At 48.8% G+C, this 20,599-nt stretch overlaps 1 protein-coding gene across 5 annotated transcripts in view; it reads right to left on the minus strand.

Annotated features, from left to right (window-relative positions):
• The window catches only part of PCGF3 (polycomb group ring finger 3), a 57,866-nt gene that overhangs the window by 6,972 nt on the left and 30,295 nt on the right, over positions 1 to 20,599 (minus strand). For 4 of the 5 annotated variants that reach the window (XM_060148983.1, XM_060148982.1, XM_060148980.1 and 1 more), the window contains exons 7-10: positions 19,676 to 19,786; positions 18,739 to 18,827; positions 10,125 to 10,262; positions 454 to 534 (exon numbers count right to left, since the gene is read on the minus strand). In XM_060148983.1, coding sequence (XP_060004966.1) covers positions 454 to 534; positions 10,125 to 10,262; positions 18,739 to 18,827; positions 19,676 to 19,786 — 419 coding nt within the window. Of the gene's footprint in view, positions 1 to 453; positions 535 to 9,861; positions 9,984 to 10,124; positions 10,263 to 18,738; positions 18,828 to 19,675; positions 19,787 to 20,599 lie in introns of those variants that run through there. The other variant, XM_060148984.1, reaches the window with a different exon arrangement.

Here is a 20,599-nt window from a genome sequence, read left to right on the forward strand (position 1 = left end):
AGCCCCACGCCCGGTCCGCACACCCGCTCCTGCCTTTTCTCTCTGTGCCCCACTCGCCCTCAGACCTCGGCCCCAGCTGGGGGTGTCGGCCAGGCTGTCTCTACCCTGCTCCCAGGCAGCCCCCGAAGATGGGGTCCCACTCATCTGCCTCCTGTTCCAGAGAGAGGCGCTGCGGCTCGAGGGGACGTGTCCTCTGACTGCACCGGCCACTCCCCCCAGGACGCCGGTCACCTCAACCAGGAGGGGTGGGGCGAGTCAGGGCCTGGAGACCATGCCTTCCCCGACCACACAACTCTGAGGCCGATGCAGCTTCAGAACGGCCGCATTCCTGACAACCCCGTGCCTGGTCTGCTCGTTATGCCTAAACTCCAGGAAACAGATGTGCCCACAAAGCAGCTGCTGTCCTGAGCAGACCCGGAAAATCACACACAACGCATCACGCCAAAGTCTCACCTTGAATCTCCACCTCGTGACGACGACGAACTTGAGCGTGTGGTCCTTGCCAAGGATCTCCTCGTTGCATAAAATGTCCAGCTGACGGGAGAACAAGACCTCGGTCAGCGGGGCCAAGGGCTTGGCGCTCAGGACACATGGTCTCTGGGGCCGCAGCGGTCACGCCAGTCACTGAAGGGCCACCTGCCCTCTTTCTGGGGCAGCACAGGTGGGAAGCGGCGCCTGGAAGGCCCAACCCCCCCCAGAGGGCCCAGAGCACCGGGGGGCCTCCGTCCGCACACAAGGCAGCGCCCCCGTCACGGGGCTCTGGCGCCCAGACTGCCTTCACTAGAGAGCACGCTGTCCCCCGACATCAGTCCCCTCTTGGCCAGGTTTGTCCCCTTCACCTCAGTGGAAGAAGGTAATGGGCTCCACAGACAGCTTCTCCCTTTTTAGTTTTAAAAGACTTTTGAGAGCGGTTTTAGGTTTGCGCAAAATTTCACAGAAGGTAGAGTTCTCGTGTGTCTCCTGCCCCCACCTCACAGCCTCCTCCACCATCAACAGCCCCGATGAAAACGTTCATTACAACCGATGACCCCCATCACCACCCAGTCTGTGGTTCACATGAGGGTTCACGCTCCGTGTTGTGCCTTCTGGGGGTCTGGACAAACGTATGACGACGTGTGTCCTCCATGACAGCGTCACACAGAGTCGTTTCCCTGCCTGTTCATCCCTCCCCGTCAGCCCCCAGCAACCAGTGACCCTTTCACTGTCTCCACAGTTTTACCTTTTCCAGAATGTCATCGAACTGGAGCACACAGTGGGTAGCCTTCTAGGCTGGCTTCTTTCTCTCAGTCGTACGCACTGAAGGCTCCTCCGTGTCTTTTCATGGTTTGATAGCTCCTTTCTTTTTAGCGCTGAGTAACATTTCTGTCTGGATGGGCCACTGTTTACGTATCCATTCACTTTCTGAAGGACACCTTAGCTGTCTCCAAGTTTTGACAACTACGATTAAAGCTGCTATAAACATCTGCGTGCAGGTTTCTGTGTGGACATAAGTTTTCAGCTCCTCTGGGTAAGTACCAAGGGGCTTGACGGCTGAATCGTATGGTGAGTGGGTTTAGTTTTGTGAGAAACCACCCAGCTGCGTTCCCAGTGGCGGGGATGAGGGTCCCTGCTGCTCAGCACCCGGCGTCGCCAGCGCCCTGGATTCCGGCCACTCTGACAGGTGTGGAGTGGACCTTGCTGTTGTTGTAATTTGCATTTCCCTGATGACAAATGCTGTTGACCCAGACGGTCTTTTATTTTTATATTTTCTAGGTTTTTTTGGCAGCACCGCACAGCTTGCAGGATCTTAGTTCCCGACCAGGGACTGAACCCGGGCCACCTCAGTGAAACTGCTGAGTCCTAACCACCGGACCGCCAGGAAGCCCCCAGATGGTCTTCTAAACTTCTCTCTCAGGGCAAGGGAAGAAGGGTCCGGCACCTGTGTCTCCTGTGGCTGCCATGGAAACACCATAACTTTGGGACGTGTAACTCCAGAAACGCAGCCTCAGAGTTCGGTCTGGGAGTCCACGGGCTCGCAACCTCTGGAGTCTCCAGGGTTCCCTGACCTGTGGCTGCATCCCTCCAACCTCTGCTTCCATCCTCAGGTGGCCCTTCCACTCTGTGACTCAAAACTCCCTCTACTCTCTTCTCTGTGGGTATCAATAGTTCATTCCTTTATATTGTTAAAAAAATTGTGGTAAAATACACATAAAATTTACCATCTTAACCATTTTTAAGTGCACAGCTCAGTGGTATTAAATACACTCGTAACGTGCACCTGTCACCACATCCATCCACAGACTTTTCATCTTGTAAAACTGTAACTCTGTCCCCATTATAACTTCCCATCCCCCTGTCCCCAGCCCCTGGAAACCCTGATTCTACCTTCTGTCTTTATGATTCTAGGGGCCTTGTATAGTGGAATCAGACAGTACTTGCCCCTTTGTGCCCAGCCCATTTCATTTGGCATCGTGTCCTCAAGGTTCACCCACGTTGTAGCGGGTGTAGAATTTCCCTCCTGTCTGGGGCTGAATATTCATTGTATGGACGGACCACATTTTGTTCACGTATCACCTTTTGCCTACTGCCAATAATGCTGCTACGAACATGGGGGTACAAATATCTCCTTGGGATCCTGTTTTCAATTCTTTTGGGTATTTTTACCCAGAGGTGGAATTGCTGGTGTTCATGGTAGCTCTATGTTTAGTTTTTTGAGAAACCCCCGTACTGTTTTCCAGAGTGGCTGCACCATTTTACATCCACCAACAGTGCACAGGGTGACAACGTCTCCATTTCCTCACCGGCACTTGCTTACTTGTTTTTTACAGTAGCCATCCTACTGGGTATGGGCTGGGTCTCATTACAGTTCTGATTTGCATTTCCCCTATGATCAGTGATGTTGAGCATGGTTTTTTGTTTTTTTTTTTGTGGTTCGTGGGCCTCTCGCTGCTGTGGCCTCTCCCGTTGCGGAGCACAGGCTCCGGATGCGCAGGCTCAGCGGCCATGGCTCACGGGCCCAGCCGCTCCACGGCACGTGGGATCCTCCCAGACCAGGGCACAAAGCCGTGTCCCCTGCATCGGCAGGTGGACTCTCAACCACTGTGCCACCAGGGAAGCCGAGCATGTTTTCATGTGCTTGTCAGCCACTCATATATCTTCTTTGGAGAAATGTCTACTCAAGTTGTTTGAGTTTGTGTTGAATTTTAGCAACTGTCTATATATTCTGGATAGTAATTCCTTGTCAGAAATATGACTTGCAAATACTTTCTTCCATTGTGTACAATTTTTTTTTTTAATTTCAAGGAAGTCCCAATTGTCTATTTTTCCTTTTGTTGCCTGTGCCTTGGGTATTCTATCCAACCAATCACTGCCAACTCCAACGTCATTAAGCTTTTGTCCTGTGTTTTCTTTTAAGAGTTTTATTGTTTTAGGTTTTACATTTATATCCCTGATACATTTTTTTAAAAAAATATTTATTTACTTATTTGGCTGCGCTGGGTCTTAGTTGAGGCATGTGGGATCTTCGCTGCGGCAAGCAAGGATCTTTAGTTGTGGCATGTGAGATCTAGTTCCCTGACGAGGGATTGAACCCGGGCCCCCTGCATTGGGAGCATGGAGTCTTAACCGCTGGACCACCAGAGAAGTCCCTTGAATTAATTTTTGTATATCGTATTAGGTAAGGGTCAAACTCCATTATTTTGCATGTGGATATCCAGTTTTCTCAGCACCATTTGTTGAAAAGACTATTGAAGGGTCCTGGCACCCTTGTCAAAAGTCAGTTGACCACATATGTGAGGGTTTACTTTTGAGCTCTCCATTCTGGTCCATTAGTCTGTCTGTCTTTATGCCAACACCACACTGTTTTGATTCGTGTTATCTTTAGAGTAAGTTCAAGTCCTCCAGTTTGGCTCTTTTTCAAGAATGTTTTGGCTATTTGGGTCCCTTGAGAGTCCATAAAAAAGTTAGGATGGGGCTTCCCTGGTGGCGCAGTGGTTGAGAGTCCGCCTGCCGATGCAGGGGACACGGGTTCGTGCCCCGGTCTGGGAAGATCCCACATGCCGCGGAGCGGCTGGGCCCGTGAGCCATGGCCGCTGAGCCTGCGCGTCCGGAGCCTGTGCTCCGCAACGGGAGAGGCCACAACAGTGAGAGGCCCGCGTACCGCAAAAAAAAAAAAAAAAGAAAAAAAAAAAGTTAGGATGGATTTCTTTTTTTTTTTCCGCAAGAAACATCTTTGGGATTTTGATAGGAATTGCACTGAATCTGTAGATTACTTGGGTAATACTGACATTTAACAATATTAAGTCTTCCAATCCATGAATGTGGGATGTGTTTCCACGTGCTTGTCTTTCTTTCAGCGATTTTCGTAACTTTCATTGTACAAGTCTTTCACCTCCTTGGTTAATTCCTAAGTATTTTATTCTTTATGATGCTACTACAAATGAAATGAGTTCTGTAATTTCCTTTTCAGATTGTTCATTGCTCATGTACAAAAATGCATCTGATTTTTTTTAACATCTTTATTGGAGTATAATTGCTTTACAATGGTGTGTTAGTTTCTGCTTTATAACAAAGTGAATCAGCTATACATATACATATATCCCCATATCTCCTCCCTCTTGCGTCTCCCTCCCACCCTCCCTACCCCACCCCTCTAGGTGGTCACAAAGCACCGAGCTGATCTCCCTGTGCTATGCGGCTGCTTCCCACTAGCTATCTATTCTACATTTGGTAGTGTATATATGCCCATGCCACTCTCTCACTTTGTCCCAGCTTACCCTTCCCCCTCCCCGTGTCCTCAAGTCCATTCTCTACGTCTGTGTCTTTATTCCTGTCCGGCCCTTAGGTTCATCAGAACCATTTTTCCCTACGATTCCATATATATGTTTTAGCATATGGTATTTGTTTTTCTCTTTCTGACTTACTTCACTCTGTATGACAGACTCTAGGTCCATCCACCTCACTGCAAATAAGTCAATTTCGTTTCTTTTTATGGTTGAGTAATATTCCATTGTATATATGTGCCATCATCTTTATCCATTCATCTGTTGATGGACCCTTAGGTTGCTTCCATGTCCTGGCTATCGTAAACAGCGCTGCAGTGAACATTGGGGTGCATGTCTCTTTTTGAATTATGGTTTTCTCAGGGTATATGCCCAGTAGGGGGACTGCTGGGTCATATGGTACTTCTATTTTTAGTTTTATAAGGAACCCCCATACTGTTCTCCGTAGTGGTTGTATCAATTTACATTCCCATCAACAGTGCAGGAGGATTCCCTTTTCTCCACACCCTCTCCAGCATTTATTGTTTCTAGATTTTTTGATGATGGCCATTCTGACCGGTGAGAGGTGATACCTCATTGTAGTTTTGATTTGCATTTCTCTAATGATTAATGATGTTGAGCATTCTTTCATGTGTTTGTTGGCAATCTGTATGTCTTCTCTGGAGAAATAGCTATTTAGGTCTTCTGCCCATTTCTGGATTGGGTTGTTTGTTTTTTTGATACTGAGCTAATGCATATGATTTTTCTGTTGACTTTCTATTCTGCTACCTTGCTGAATTAATTTATTAGTTCTGACAGGTTCTTTTTCATGTCTGTGTGTGTGGAATTTTTAGGGTTTTCTACATATAAAATCATATCATCTGCAAACAGAGATAATGTTTTAAATTCTTCTTTTCCAATTTGGATGTGTTTTCTTTCTTTTTCTTGTCTAATTTTTCTGGCTAGGATTCCCAGTATTATGTTGACTAGAAAGGGTAAAAGTGGACCTCCCTGGCTTGTTCCTTATCTTAGAGAAAAAGCTTTTACTTTTTCACCACTGAGTGTGATATTCAGAACGGTTTTTTCATGTATGGATTTTATTTTACTTTCATATATGGCTACTCTTTCTAGTTTGTTCAGTGTGTTTATCATGAAAGGGTATTGAATTTTGTCAAATGCTTTTTCTGCATCAACTGAGATGATCGTGTGGTTTTTCCTGCACTCTGTTGATGTGGCATAATTATATTAATCAATTTTCATATGCTGAACCATCCTTGCATTCCAGAAATAAGTCCCGCCTGGGCATGGTGTGTAAAACCTTTTCACATACACTGAATTCTGTTTGTTAGCATTTTGTTGGGATATTTGCATCAATGTGCATATGGGATATTGGTCTGTAGTTTTCTTTTCTTGTAGTGTCTTTATTTGGCTTTGTCATCAGGGTTATGCTGGCCTCATGAAATGAGTTGGGAAGCGCTCCCTCCTCTTCGACCTTTTGGAAAAGCTTGAGAAGGATGGGTATTAATTCTTTAAATGTTTGGTAGAATTCAGTGAAGCCGTCAGGTCCAGGGCTTTTCTTTGTTGGGAGATTTTGATTAGTGATTCAATCTCCTTATGAGCTATAGGTCTATTCAGATTTTCCACGTCTTTGTGACTTAGTCTTGATAGCTTTGTGTTTCTAGGAATTTGTCCATTTCGTTTGGTTATCCAATTTGTTGGCATACAATTGTTCATGGTGATCTCTTACAACGTATTTCTGAAGAATCAGTAGTGATGACCCTACTTCCATTTCAGATTACAGAATTTGAGTCTTCTCTTAGCTCATCCAGCTACAAGTCTGTCAACATTGCTGACCTTTCTGAAGAACCACTGATTTTCTCTACCGTTTTCCTATTCCCTATTTTGTCTGTTTCTGCTCTAATCTTTACTATTCTCTTCCTTCCGCTAGCTTTGGGTTTAGCTTACTCTTCTTTTTCTAATTCCTTAAGTTGTAAACTTAGGTTGTTGATTTGAGATCTTCCTTGTCTTTAAGGTAAGTGTTTATAGCTATGAATCTCCCCTTAGCACTGCTTTCACTGTATCCCATTAGTTTTGGACATGGTGTTTTTGTTCTCATTCTTCTCTAAGTATTTTCTAACCTTTGATCCGTTGGCTGTTTAAAGCTGCGTTGTTTCATTTCCACAATTCTGTGCATTTTCCAGTTTTCCCTTGGTTATTGATTTCTAACTTCATGCCACTGTGGTCTGAGAAGATACTTTGTATAATTAAATCTATTGAGACAATTTGTGTCTGCCTTCTCTCATAAGGACACTTGTTATTGAATGTAGGGCCCACCTGGATAATACACGATGGTCTCTTCGTCCCAAGATTCTTCACATGTCTGCAAAAATCTTTTTTTTCAAATAAAGTCATATTCACGTGTTCTGGGGGTTAGAAGTAGACATATCTTTTGGCTGCGTCACCACTTAACATACTACAGTCTGCCTTCTGACCCAACAAAATCCACATCCATCCCACGTGCGAAACACATTCACCGAACCCCAACATCTCCAAGAGACCCAATCTACTCCAGCATCAACTCCAAATCCCCAAATCTCATCTACACACCATCAGCTCAAAGTCCCAGATCTTATCTTCTAAATCACAGGAATCAGGTATGGGTGAGACTCTGGGTACGATGCCTCCTAGGGCAAATGCCTTTCCAGCTGTGGATCTGCGAAACTAGAAAACACATTATCTGCTTTCCAAATACAAGGCTGGGGCAGGATAGATATTCCTAGTCCAAAAGGGAGACACATTAGAAGGCATAAGGGACCACTGGTCTCAATAAAGTTTGAAATCCAGCAGGGAAAATTCCATGAGGCTTCAAGACCTGAGAACAGCTCACTGTGGGTCAAGGTTCTGCTCTCTGGGCCCTGATGGCCTCACCCTCTGGGCCCCGGGCTCTGCCTTGGAGCCGTTCCTCCTTTTCCTTTAGGGGTAGCTCACCTTGGCAGCTCCATCAGCCTACTCCCCGCGCGCAGAATTTTGAAGTCTGATAGCCTCTCATTTCTTCCTGTCTCTGTCCCCTTCAGTACGAGTTGGTGGTGTTTCTGCTGATAGCACATTCTTAGAAACCTTGTGCGTCTCTCCCATGTGTGTCAGAGGTCCAGGCTCTGCAGATCTTTCCTGGATAACTCCTCTCTGTTCCGCCCATGAGATGGCTGAGCCGCCATGAGTCAAACAACTAATCCCTTTAGCAAAAGGCTGAACAGCTACACACTTGGCCTTCTCTCCAGAGCATGTTTTTCTAACAGTCAAACTCCTAATATTACCATCTTTTTGCAATCTGGATAGGCTGTGACTTTTCAAAATCATCAAGTGCTGGTTCCTTTTTGTTGAGCAGTTCCTTCCTGAATTCATCTGACATTTTATTACAGGCAGCAAGAAGAAACCAGACCACGTCTTCAGCACTTTGCTTGAAAATGTCCTCAGCTAAATATCCGTGTTCACCACTTCCAAGTTCTGTTTTCCACACACCGCAGAACACAACTCAGCCAGTTTTCTGCCACTGTGTAGCTAGAATCACTTTTCTCCCCCATTTCCAATACTATGCTCCTTTTTCCCTTCTGAGCTCTCACCCGTAGCATCTTTAATACTCCTATTTCCACCAACACTCAGTTTGTGCAACACGCACCTTCAAAGGTGACGGGCGCTTTCTCCACCACGCTCCGTGCTTCCCTCTCGGCCGTCCCCAGAGTCACCTTTAATGGACACGTTCATATCGACAGTCTCTTCAAGGCAATTCGGGTTTTTAAAAATCATGTTTCTCAAAATTCTTCCAACCTGTACCTCTTACCCAAATCCGAAGGCACCGCCACATTTTTAGGTATTTGTTACAGCAGCACTCCACTTCCTGGTATTGAAATCTGTTTTGGTTTCCCATGGCAGGTATGACAACGTACCACAAACCTGGTGGCTTAAAACAACAGGTACTCATTTTCTCACAGATGTGGAGGCCAGAAGTTCAAAATCAAGGTGCCGGCCGGGCTGTGCTCAGTCTGGAGGCTCCAGGGGAAGATCCTTCCTGCCTCTTCCAGCTTCTGGGGGCTCCAGGCATCCACTGGCTTGTGGCCGCATCACCCCAGCCTCTCGTCTCTGTCCTCACACCATCTTCTCCTCTGTGCGTGTCTCGAATTTCCCTCTGCCTCACTTTTGTGAGGGCACATGTCACTAAATTTAGGGGCAGCCCAGATAATCCAGGATTATCTCATCTCAAGATCCTGAACTTCAGTATATCTGAAAACACCCTTTTTCTGGCAAAGACCACGCTCACAGGTTGCAGGGTTGGCTGTGGACACACGTCTTTGCAGGGCCACGTCCTACCCACTGTTCTCTACAGCCCACCTGAGAAGTCGGCCTCAGTTTTCCATCCTTACCGCACTACCCTGGCCTGTCTCTCCTGGGACTTCTGCCACAGACTCCCCTCAACTGGTCGCTCCTGCTTCCGTCTCAGAACCCCAGCAGCCCACCTGCCTCACAGCCTCAGGGCTGTTCTCACCACAAGCCCGCGGCTTAAGGCCCCCCAGTGCCTCCTCTTGACACTTGCTGGTACACAGCCAGCTCCTGCTGACAGTTTATGTCTGAGCAGAAGTGAACGCCCTCGGGAGGGTTCCCCAACGACCCTAAGCTGATGTGCTCTCACCCCTCTGTGCACCGCCCTGCTCTGCAGCACTAGGGGACACGTTTTACTTTATTCTCAGCATTTATCAGAACTGGGAAGTACCTTCTCTATCTACCCACCCGTCCTATCCATCCCCATCCACCCATCCATCCGTTTGCGAAACTGAAGAACAGAACTTCTCTTTGTGGTGAAAATATTTAACATATCCTGGGCTTCCCTAGTGGCGCAGTGGTTAAGAATCCGCCTGCCAATGCAGGAAACACGGGTTCGAGCCCTGGTCCGGGAAGATCCCACATGCCGCAGAGCAACTAAGCCTGTGCGCCACAACTACTGAAGCCTGCGTGCCTAGAGCCTGTGTTCCGCAACAAGAGAAGCCACCGCGGTGAGAAGCCCGCGTGCCGCAACGAAGACCCAACACAGGCAAAAATAAACAAATTAATTAATTAATTAAAAAAAAAAAGAAAATATTTAACATATCTTGTTGCAGCCCCCTTGGCATTTCCTCTTCTCTCAACAGAGGCTTCCCGTGTTTGTGGGCTCTGGGCCTCCACTGTCTTCACCGCTATTTACTATCACACTATCTGGGGGTAGGCAAAACAAATGCAGATTTTTTTTTCTGATTGAAAATGTCCAAACAGGACTGTAAAAAGCAAACAAACCCGAAGAACTTCAGAAGCATCACTTTTACAAACAAGAAGTGACTCGTTATAGCTTCCATTTACCTCGTTGAAAGACGAGAGGTTGAGTTTTTTGGCAATGAACTTCTTTAGGTGCAGGACTGTGGCCTGGGCTGAGCAGCGGATCCACTTCCGTTTCAAGCCCCGCAGTTTGCTGCTGTTGCATTCCAGACAGATGCTCACCTGCAAGAGAAAGCACACAGCTGGGCAGGCTCATCAAGGGGGGCCCTACCGGGCTACTCACTGGAGGCTTTCTTAGATATCTACGGATTCCATTAAATCTAAGAACGCTGGCTTTTTTGAAATCATAAATCTGTTTTGACCTAACACCGTAGAAAAAGAATTTCACTTTAATCTTTTTACACTGTCTTAAAAATCTGTTTACTATTTGCCATTTTGTGAAATAAAAATCTAACACTATTTATTCTTATTAGCATAGTACTTTAAAGTAAACCCCAGAATTATTTATTTATTGTGGCAGTATGTGCTGGCCTCAGAGTTAAACCGACAAAGACTGGAATCCTGTTCTAAAAGCTTCTGGCCGGTGGGACACACACGCATCTCCCCAGAGGCTGTGCTAAGTGCTCTGCAGAATGACAAGGAAAGACACGCCACACGCACGGCAGGCACCACGGACCCTTCATCGAGGAAGGTCTCCAAAGGAGGTTGAAGGAGACAGCAAACTCACTAGAGAAAAGCGTACTCTGAGCAAAGGCACAAAGTCTGAAGCTCACAGCTCTATCCTGGAAGATCGCGTTCAGTGGGATTAGAGTACTCGGTGTGTGGCAGGAACTTCAAGACAACAAACTAAGGAAAAGTGACTCTAGGATCAGGTGGTGCCTGGCAGACGCAGAAGGGAATGTGCTGAGGAGGGACAGCCCTGGCCACAGTTGAGAAAGTCCCACCTTAGATACCTCACCTCACCTCACTCACAGGCAAGTAATTCTCTGGCAACAGCCACAAAAAATGGCACAAGCAGACCCCCAAAATTCAGACAAAAGAATTAACAAAGGAATTAACTGAAATATGTATGTCTAAAACTACTAGAGGCATGAAAGTAGGAATTAAAAACATAACACACTAAGAATGAAGAACAGGCAGGTACAAAAGATAACCAAATGTAACTTCTAAAAATAAAAAACCTATTCACGTAAATTAAAAATTCAATGGATGGTCAAATCGCAGATTAGTCTCAGCTGAAGGCAGATCAATTTTCTGAAAGATCAATTTGAGCAAAGATATCAATTAAAATAAGAAAACAAAAGAAAGGTAAGAGACGTGCAGACAGATCAAAGAGTCTAACAAACACATCACAAGAGTTCCAGAGGAAAGAAGAGAAAAGAAGGGAAAGGCAAAATTTGAGAAATAATGACTAAGGATCCCCCAAACGATCAAAGACATAAGTCCTCAAATTCAGGAAGCAAAAGAACCCAAAACAAAGGAAGTAAGAGGAAACCTGCACCCAGACAGACATGGCGACCCCTCAACACAGGGGGCCAAGGCCCAGGGCAGCCACAGAGGTGGGCCCACAGGCAGGCCTGGCACTCAGGACTCTGAGCCCAGACCCTCAGCCGACAGGAAGGAAGAGCGAAATTCTCATTCAGGGTGGACATGAATAAAGTCATCTGCAAACGAAAACAGAACGTTAAGTAGGAGAAGATGTAGCTCAGGAAGAAAAAGCCTGAAGTGGATGGACTGGCTGGGGTTTAGGAGGCGCCCAGGCAGCAGGCAAGCTCTGGTGTTATTTGGGAGGGACAGAAAGAGACTCATGTTAATTCTGGACTTTTAAAAAATGCATTCATTTTAGAATTTCATTAGCACTAAAATAATAAAAATAGGACATTTAGCCTGCTAATCAGAGGCAAAAAAGAGATTAAATAAAATTTATTAATTCTACAGAAGGAACTCAAGGGAGGCGGCATAAAAAATACAAATGGAAAGCACAAACTAAAGCAGAAATAAACCCAACTTTACTAGCAATCGTGGTAAATGTAAAATAACTTGCCAGTTAAATAAATTTTGATTGGATTTTTTAAAAACCCCCAGCTCTCTGCTGTAGAAAGTGTCACGTTTAAGAAAGATGTTAAAAAAACTGAAATACCAGGCAAATACCAGGCGAAACTAAAACAGACAGAGCTATGTTATTACATAAAACAGATTTCTTAATAAGAAGAAACTCCCTAAGGATGGGGAGCATTTCTAAAGCCGAATGCACCTAGCAGCAAACTTAAGTTGACAGAACGATGAGAAGGAGAAGTCCCCAGCGCAGGGTGGCTTCAGAGTCTCTGTCAGCCGGCCTCAGGCACACGGGCCAGACGGGCGCCTGTGTCCAGGGCCAAAGCAACAGGCCCAAGACCCCGGCAGGAACCAGCCGCACACGGAACCCTCAACCCAGCACCGGTAGCCGCGTGGGCACGGGCAGGGCCGCCGGCTGCACTCCTGTACCCCAGCCGGAGAGGCCTCGTGCCCGTCAGAGGTGCTGACCAGGTAGAGAGGGCACAGGCTCCCCAACTACGGGCGTGTCACCCGACGAGGAGGCTCAGTTTGTGTGAACGCAGGGGTGACCACGGAGTATGACCTACGTGGAGGAACTCAGGACGGTAACACGTTTAAACCTTTCACACAATGTTAACCTCTGGACTGTATGAATGTATTACCTATTTAAACGCACCAAGATAAAGCATGTTTGTAACTTTCTAACCGCTTCACTGCGGTATAACGTACATGTATCTGTTTTAAGTATACCACTCAGGAATTTTCAGTACATTTAAAGAGGTGGGCGGCCATCACCACCATGCAGTCTGAGGTCGGTCCCGTCAGCCCATACAGACTCTCGGAGCCTCGGTGGTCAACCCCGCCCCACCCCAGGCGGCCACCCCTCGGCCCGTGTCTGTGGACCGGCCTCTCCTGGACGGGCTATAGATGGGATCATACAAGACGCAGTCTTCCCGTCGGACTTCTGTCGCACAGTAAAGCGGTGTGAGACTCAGGTGCACGGCAGCACCTTGCACCGCTGACCAGTTCCCGTTTGTCAACATCCCCGTCAACGCCTGTCAGCGGCTGTCTTTTGGATTGTAGCCATCCTGCTGAGTGTAAAATGCTACTTCATTATGGTTTTAATCGGCATTTCCCTAATGACTAAAGTTGTTGAACATCATTTCACGTGACTATTAACCATTTGTAATTCTTTGGTGAAACGTCTACTGAAATCTTTTGCCAATTTCTTAATTGGACTGTTTATCTTCTTATTGAGTTTAAGAGTTATATATTATAGATACAAGTCCTTTTCAGAAATGTGATTTGCCAGTATTTTCTCCTAGTCTGTGGCCTTTTAAAATTTTCTTAATAGAGTCCTTTGAAGAGCAGCAATTTTTTTTTTTTTTTTTTGGCTGCACTGTCGTTAGGCCCCTGACCAGGGACTGAACATGGGCCCTCGGCAGTGAGAGAGCAGAGTCCGATCCGTCGGACCAGCAGAGAGGTCCCAAAGAGCAGCAGTTCTTTCATTTCTTTTCTCAAAGTGCTGCTTGCTTTATGTTTAATTTGTCTTAGTTTCTGGCCCCACCATGCGGCACGCAGGATGTTAGCTCCCCGATCAGGGATCAAACCCACACCCCCTGCAGTGGAAGTGTGGAGTCCTAACCACTGGACCGCCAGGCAAGTCCCACGAGCAGCAGTTCTTAATTTCATGAAGTCAGTTTATCAATTTTATTTCCTGAGTTGTGTTCTTGGTTTTGGATCTGAGAACTACAGGCCTAACCCAAGGCCCTAAACAGTTTCTCTCATGTTTTCCTATAAAGGTTTTCAACTTTTAGCTCTTATATATATTTTTTAATCAATTTATTTACTTTATTTATTTCATCTTTGGCTGCATTGGGTCCTTGCTGCAGTGCGCGGGCTTCTCATTGCGGCGGCTTCCCCTGTTGCAGAGCATGGGCTCCAGGCGCGCGGGCCTCAGCAGCCACGGCACGGGGCCTCAGCAGCTGCGGCTCGCAGGCTCTAGAGCGCAAGCTCAGTAGTCGTGGCGCACGGGCCCAGCTGCTCTGTGGCATCCGGGATTCTCCCGGACTAGGGCTCGAACCTGTGTGTCCTGCATTGGCAGGCAGATTTCTAACCACTGTGCCACCAGGGAAGCCCTAGCTCTTATATTTTGAGCTAACTTTCGTATGTGGTGTGAGGCAAGGCACAAATGAATCTTTCTGCACGTGGATGTCCGTCCAACTGTCCCAGCACCACTCGAAGAAGACACTATCCTTTCCCCAGTGAAGGGCCGTGGCACCTGTGCTGAAAACCAAATGACCCTAAATCTAAGGGCTTATTTCTAGACTCCAGAATTGGTTCCATTGATTTAAAAGTCTACCTTAACACCTAAAACAAACGTCTTGATTACTGTAGCTTTTTAGTAAGATTTGATGTTCAAAATTTTCAATGCATACTTTAAAAAATAAGTAGTGGGTCAAAAAGAAATCACAATGAACATTTCAAAATATTTAGAACCAAACAGTATAATGGCAACTATATGAAAATTCAACTCAAGAAATTAAGAGGAAGTACAAGAGGGAATGTAGAAAGAGCAGAAGGAAGGAGAGACTGGCAGAAAAGAAAGTGGTTCAGCCTCTGGCAACAACAACCAAGAAAGCGGGAGGCATGCTGTGACGCCAGGAAGAGAGACGGAGAAACAGGTGCACAGGTGGCAAGGCCCGAAGACAAGCAAAGAATTCTAGGGACCGTTTCATGCCCCAAGCGTTGAAAACCTAAGTCCAAACAGAAAGTTTCCTAGAAAAAATATAACTGATCAAATGAACTAAAAAAGAAACAGAAGATTTGAGTAGGACTGAAATCATTAAGGAAATTTAATTTGTATTGATGGTTAAAAATCTTCCTACCCCTCTCCAAAAGAATTAACCAAGATCTGATGGCTTTATACAGGAAGTTTAACCCAAAGAGTCAACAAAACTGATGCTCTTAATCTCACACAAACTCTCCTAGAGAATAAAAATGGGAAAAGAGAGCCTATCCCCAGCTCTGAGACTTCCTACCTTGATACCAAAACTAAACAAATGCCTATGAAAAAGGTGTAGGCCAATTCCCGCAGAATGACTGAGAAAACGCCAAAAGACCCAACACACAGGCCCACGGACACAGAACGCGATCTGCATGTAAAGAAACCGAGAGAGCCACACCCGCCTCCCCGGGAGCTGGAGATGGAAAGGAAACGACCCGCGGAACCCAGGGAGTCTGGCACGGGCAGCGCGTGGAGGACGTGCCCGGGGAGGCTGGGGCCAGCACCCAGGAGTCCGTGAGGGCTGGAATAATCAGAGCATCAGACAGAAAACAGTGGAATCCTCACCCCGCGGCGTGTGCTATGCACGCGACACGGGACACACTGCCGGTCCTACAGCTGTTCCATGTCACACGGCACCTACAGGAAGCGGCTACATGACGCACCTCAGAAAAACTCAAAAGTATAATTTTACCTGAGAAAAGGGAGCTGCAGAAAGACACCTGTTCCCTGGGCTCTGTGGTTTGTGGCTACATCATACCACCCAGCTGGGATACCCGCTCAGTAAACAGTCTCTGGAGAGCCCAGCAAGTCCCGCGGCTGCTTTCTAACCCTTCCCGGGCTGAGCGCTTGACAGCCTGTGCCGCGCGCTGCCCACGCTCCGGGGCTCTTCCCCGCCTGGCAGGCCCTGCTCCCGGCCCGGCCCACCCTCTCCCCTCCTCCCACGCCCCACGCCTGGAGCCCCTGGTGCGTCCCCGCCCCGTGGCTCCGAGCGCCCCGACCCCAGGGCGCCTCAGTCCCACAGGGCGGGGGTCCTCGCGGGCAGCGCGTGGCACGTCCTGGGGAAGGGCAGGCCAGGTGCCGACCGACCGGGCGCCCCCCTCCCGGCGGCAGGACACCTGATTCCCAAGGGAGCCACGGTGCGGGCGGCAGGGACACTGCCGAACAGGCGGCTGAACAGACTCCCAAGCACAGACCCTTTGAGCCCCACCGTGGACGAAGCCACCGGAAGGACAGAGTGTCCTGCAAGGAATAGGCCCGGGACAGCCAGGAGCAGATAGGCCGCCAGGGTCCCGATGCCGGAGAGGAGGCGGGGGGACGGCAGCAGGTGGGGGGGTCAACCCCACGCTCGAAACCGCCTGTGTAATCAACAGCAGCCCACCCCCGACACAGGCTGAGGAGGAAGGAGCTGGCCCTGCCCGGTGGGCCTGCAGCTGCCCTGGAGGATGGAGGGGGCAGGCTCTCGGGAGGAGTGGCCTGGAACTAAAGTAACAACAGAACAACTTATTTGAAAAAGGGAAGAACAGCTGTGAAGGGGTCTGAAGTTGAAGCCCAGGGGCTCAGGGTCCCAGGAGGCAGCGTGGAGAGCAGGGTCCCCGAGTGGGAGGAGAAGGTGGGACACCAGACACAGGATGGTAGCAGAGACGGGCTCCCAAAGCCCTGACCTCCCCAGGACAGGGATCCTGCCAAGTTCCGAACGGGGGAAACAGTGCGCTCCTGAGGAAGGGGAACGTCTGAGGAAACGTCCTGGTTACTGGAAGCCATCTGGCGAGAGCACGCGGCTCAGAGCAGTGACAGACCAGGTGCGCGGCGCTCAGCCTGGCACTGACTCTCGCCCCACAGGGATGCAGTGGGGCCCACCCCCCGGGCAGGCTGCTGGCTCTTGAAAGCAACCGATCAAATAGACAAATCTTTGGCACATTTGGGGTAGAAAAGAAAAGGGAAATATTAGTAACGATAAACACGAACACTGGAGATTGAACACTGACGGAGCAGGGGTTAAGCGAGAGGGCCCACCCTGTGCCTGGAAGGGCCGGGCCGGCAGCTCCGACCCCAGATGCCGCGGGGCCTCCAAGTCCAACAAGAGGTAACTCATCAGAGCCCAGGAGAGGGGACACGTGGGCCCCAGAGGGGCGCCCTTCACCCCAATGTTTATTCTTCTCTCCATTCACGTGAAACGCATCTCAGCACACCCAGCATTCCACACAGACGCGCTTCTACTCCTGTGATGCTTGTGGAAATGTTTTAGCAACACAAGCATATAAACTGGAAAATTAAGGTTCCGTTATTCCATTCTTATACCTAAACCACACCATTTAATTATGTCTTTAATAAATATAAGTGTACACATCTTCATGTTTTACTTATTAAATATATATGCACTGATTAGAATATGTATATATATATAGAAAGGTGGATATGAGCAGACCTTGCTTTATTGTGCTTTGCAGACACTGCGTTTTTTATGAACTGAAGATTTGTGGCAGCCCTGTGTCGCCAGATGATGACCAAGTTTTAGCAATAAAGTATCTTTTAATTAAGCGATGTACGTTGTTTTTTAGACATGGCGAAACTACACACTAAACATACTACTGCACAGCGGACACGTAACTTTTATGCGCGCTGGGAAACCCCCAAAATTCACAACTTGCGCTATACAGTGGTCTGGTACCGCACCGCAGTGTCTCCCGAGGTGTCCGTCTGCGTAAATGTGTGTGTGGGTAGCTATGCTACATGTATACCCTGACCCAGCCAATGGCCCTAAGTTTTCGTGGCTATTCCCGAGCTTTTCCTCTCCCAGATGAGGCTCAGACGCCACTGGTTAAATTCCTATTCATAATAAACGGTTAAAGTCACAACCACGGAGATTAATTTGGGGAGAACTCGACACCAACTTTCCATCCAGAAACATCCAACTGTTCGGTTTTCTCTTACGTTCTCCCATAAGAAGAGCGTGTCTTTGTTTCAGCCTCACACATTTCTCGTTAGGCGGCCTCAGCGCTTTTATTAGTTATGTGAACAAGGCCGCCCACAGCGTCTGACTATGACACACTGGTCCCATCACCCGAACGAACAGTTTCCCTGCGCTGTCCGAGGTGCCACGTCACAAGACGTGTAATCTGAGAGCCACGGCGCGCCCGGCTCACGTTCTCCCGTCTCCTAACTATTTGGGCTGGATCCCCCAACTCATGCTGAGTGACAGCTGAGAAGGGACATTTTCTTGCTCTGACACTCACGAGACACCTCTGTTCCATCATGAAGTGTGACGACTGCCGTAGCTGTCGAGTCAAGGTACCCTAATAAAAAGACCCACAGACGTGGATACGGGATTTTATCAAACTCTTCTGTAGCATCACTGTGATGACTTAGTTTTCCTTTTTTCATCTGATAATGTAGTAAGTGACATATGAATAGCGCCCTCAAGGTTACATTCTCACCTTATTTTGCATGGAAGATGCCTGCCCCACATTCTCCACAGGACAACCCGGGGTTGGGGTCGGGGGGAGCTGAAGATACCCACGGCGGGTGGAGGCTGAACTTTAAACTTTTTATACCTAAAATGTTCCACAGTGAGTATGCATTACTTTGGCAATTAAAAAAAGAAGGGAATGGGAATTCCCTGGTAGTCCAGTGGTTAGGATTTGGTGCTCTCCCTGCCAAAGGCCCCGGTTCGATCCCTGGCCTGGTCGGGGAACTAAGATCCCACAAGCCACGCGGCACGGCCAAAAAAAAGGAAAGAAAGGTAAGTAAAGGAAGGAATTGGAAGGAAAAACTAAGAAAGTTGCTGACGTTTTAACGTCTGTACTGTCTGTCGCCCTCGGCCTCCTTCTGTTAAACGAGAAGCGCCCCTGGGAGGGCGGGGGCCGAGGCAGCGCCCACCTGCTCGTCGCTCCTGTGGTAGTCGCCGTCCTCCTCCTGCTTCTCTTCTGCCGCTTCTTTGTTCGAACTGTCATCCGCTTTGGTTTCTCCTTTTAGCAAAAACAGAAAATACTGGGTCTTGAATCCAAAGTGTTAAACCGTTGTTTTTTAACTATAAACGCTATAAAAACCCACTGTATTAAGAGTTTGCACACGTGAGAGCTGGGGGAGCGCTGCTCTCCACGGTGCTTTACGCGCTGCGCCCTCGGGGCCAGTGGCACGTGTCCGGGCAGAGGCGCCCCACCAGCCCAGCACCACCGACGCCTCGCACCTCAACTACGCCAGGCAGCGAGCCATCCCCGAACTCTCACTGTTCCGGCACGGCTTTAAATGTTAAGACCCCACCTAGGGAAAGGCGGGATTCCTGGCTCCCTAGCTGCCTCTTGGCCTCGCCTCCCCGGGGGCCCCGAGCTCGCACAGTCTGCAGTCCCCGCTTCCCAGGCCGACAGCCAAGCCTCTCCCTGCTGCTCACACTGTTAGAAAAGCACACGGCGGACTAAAGGGGTTTTGGAATCTGTGTGGTCCACGGCGTCAAAGATTCAAATAAGTTGTTATGATACGTACAGATTCTAAAGCACCATTAATTTTACGTCATAGCCAAAGTGGAGTTTGGCCATTCTGTGAGAAAACAGACAAAGACGGGAGAAGAGCCCTGGGAGGCCCGCCGTCTGCATGCCCGTGCTCCCTCCACACCCCACCTCCAGGCACCTTCGGGTACCCCCTCAGGCTTCCTCTCACTGGCCCACCACGTAACCCCTCGGTCGGAGACGCCATTTCTCAGCACCACCTAAGTGACACTGACGCCTGCCCACACCTCTGTCAAGGACTTGTGTGGGGAGTGGAGGGACACAAGGGGCTCTTAGGAAAAGGTCTAGCAAATAAAACCCAGCTCACTCACCATTTCGATGGGAATCTAGGTGCTGTTTCGCAGAACAGGTCTCCCCCTTGATGTCTCCAGGCACTTCCAGGCCTAATTTGTGGTAGAATTCCCTCTGTTTTCTCATTTCCGCTATTAAAAATTAATACATAATCCTTAATCTTAAGTAGGCAATGGATCACATTAAAATTCTGCTCACAAATATCACATGAAGAAAACTGAAGGCTTGGATTAAAAGTCTGAAGGCTTCTACTCGTGAGAAGATAACAGCTTTGGACCGTGCCCCCTCGTATTTTGCAGCAGCTACCAGCTGTGGGCCGTGGGGCGCGTCCCGGGTCGGGGCCTGAGCCCCCCAAGTGGGGGCGCTGCCGGTTCTCCGGATGCGCGTTCACAGCCCTGCGGGCCCCTCCCAGGCAGGGCTGCCGTCCCCACCGCTGCTGTGGCCGCCCCTAGGTGTGCCCGACGGGGGGGGGGAACCAGTACTCCCTGGCGTCTGTGGCTGGCGGTCACAGCTCGCTGAGTCCTGGAGGCACGGAGCCGCCCTCCACAGGGGAAGGGTCCCTACTGAACGGGGACGACGGGCACCACGCGGCCTCCTGCCCTGGCCGTCGGCCTCCAACCACTGACTGGGGACTGGGCCGGGCGGCGAGAGGACAGCTGGTCCAGGCTGGACCCTCGCACATTCCTGGGAAGGGCCGACTCCGTGACACAAGGTGGCTACTGATGTACAGTTCACACGCACGTAACGAAGCAACGGTCACCGCCCAGGGCCACACGGGAGGTAGCAAAGGAAATTTAAACCCAAGCTGCTCAAACCAATAACGTGTAAGTCACGCTGTGAAAAAGATTTATGTGCAGGCGACCAAGGAAAGCTCGGTGGTACCTCTCCCCTGCACGTCTGTCTCGCCTAAACACCACGAGCTCCGCAAGGGCCAGGAACATGCC

This window comes from Lagenorhynchus albirostris, chromosome 4, assembly GCF_949774975.1.
Source record: "Lagenorhynchus albirostris chromosome 4, mLagAlb1.1, whole genome shotgun sequence".
Classification (NCBI taxonomy): Eukaryota; Metazoa; Chordata; class Mammalia; order Artiodactyla; family Delphinidae; genus Lagenorhynchus; species Lagenorhynchus albirostris.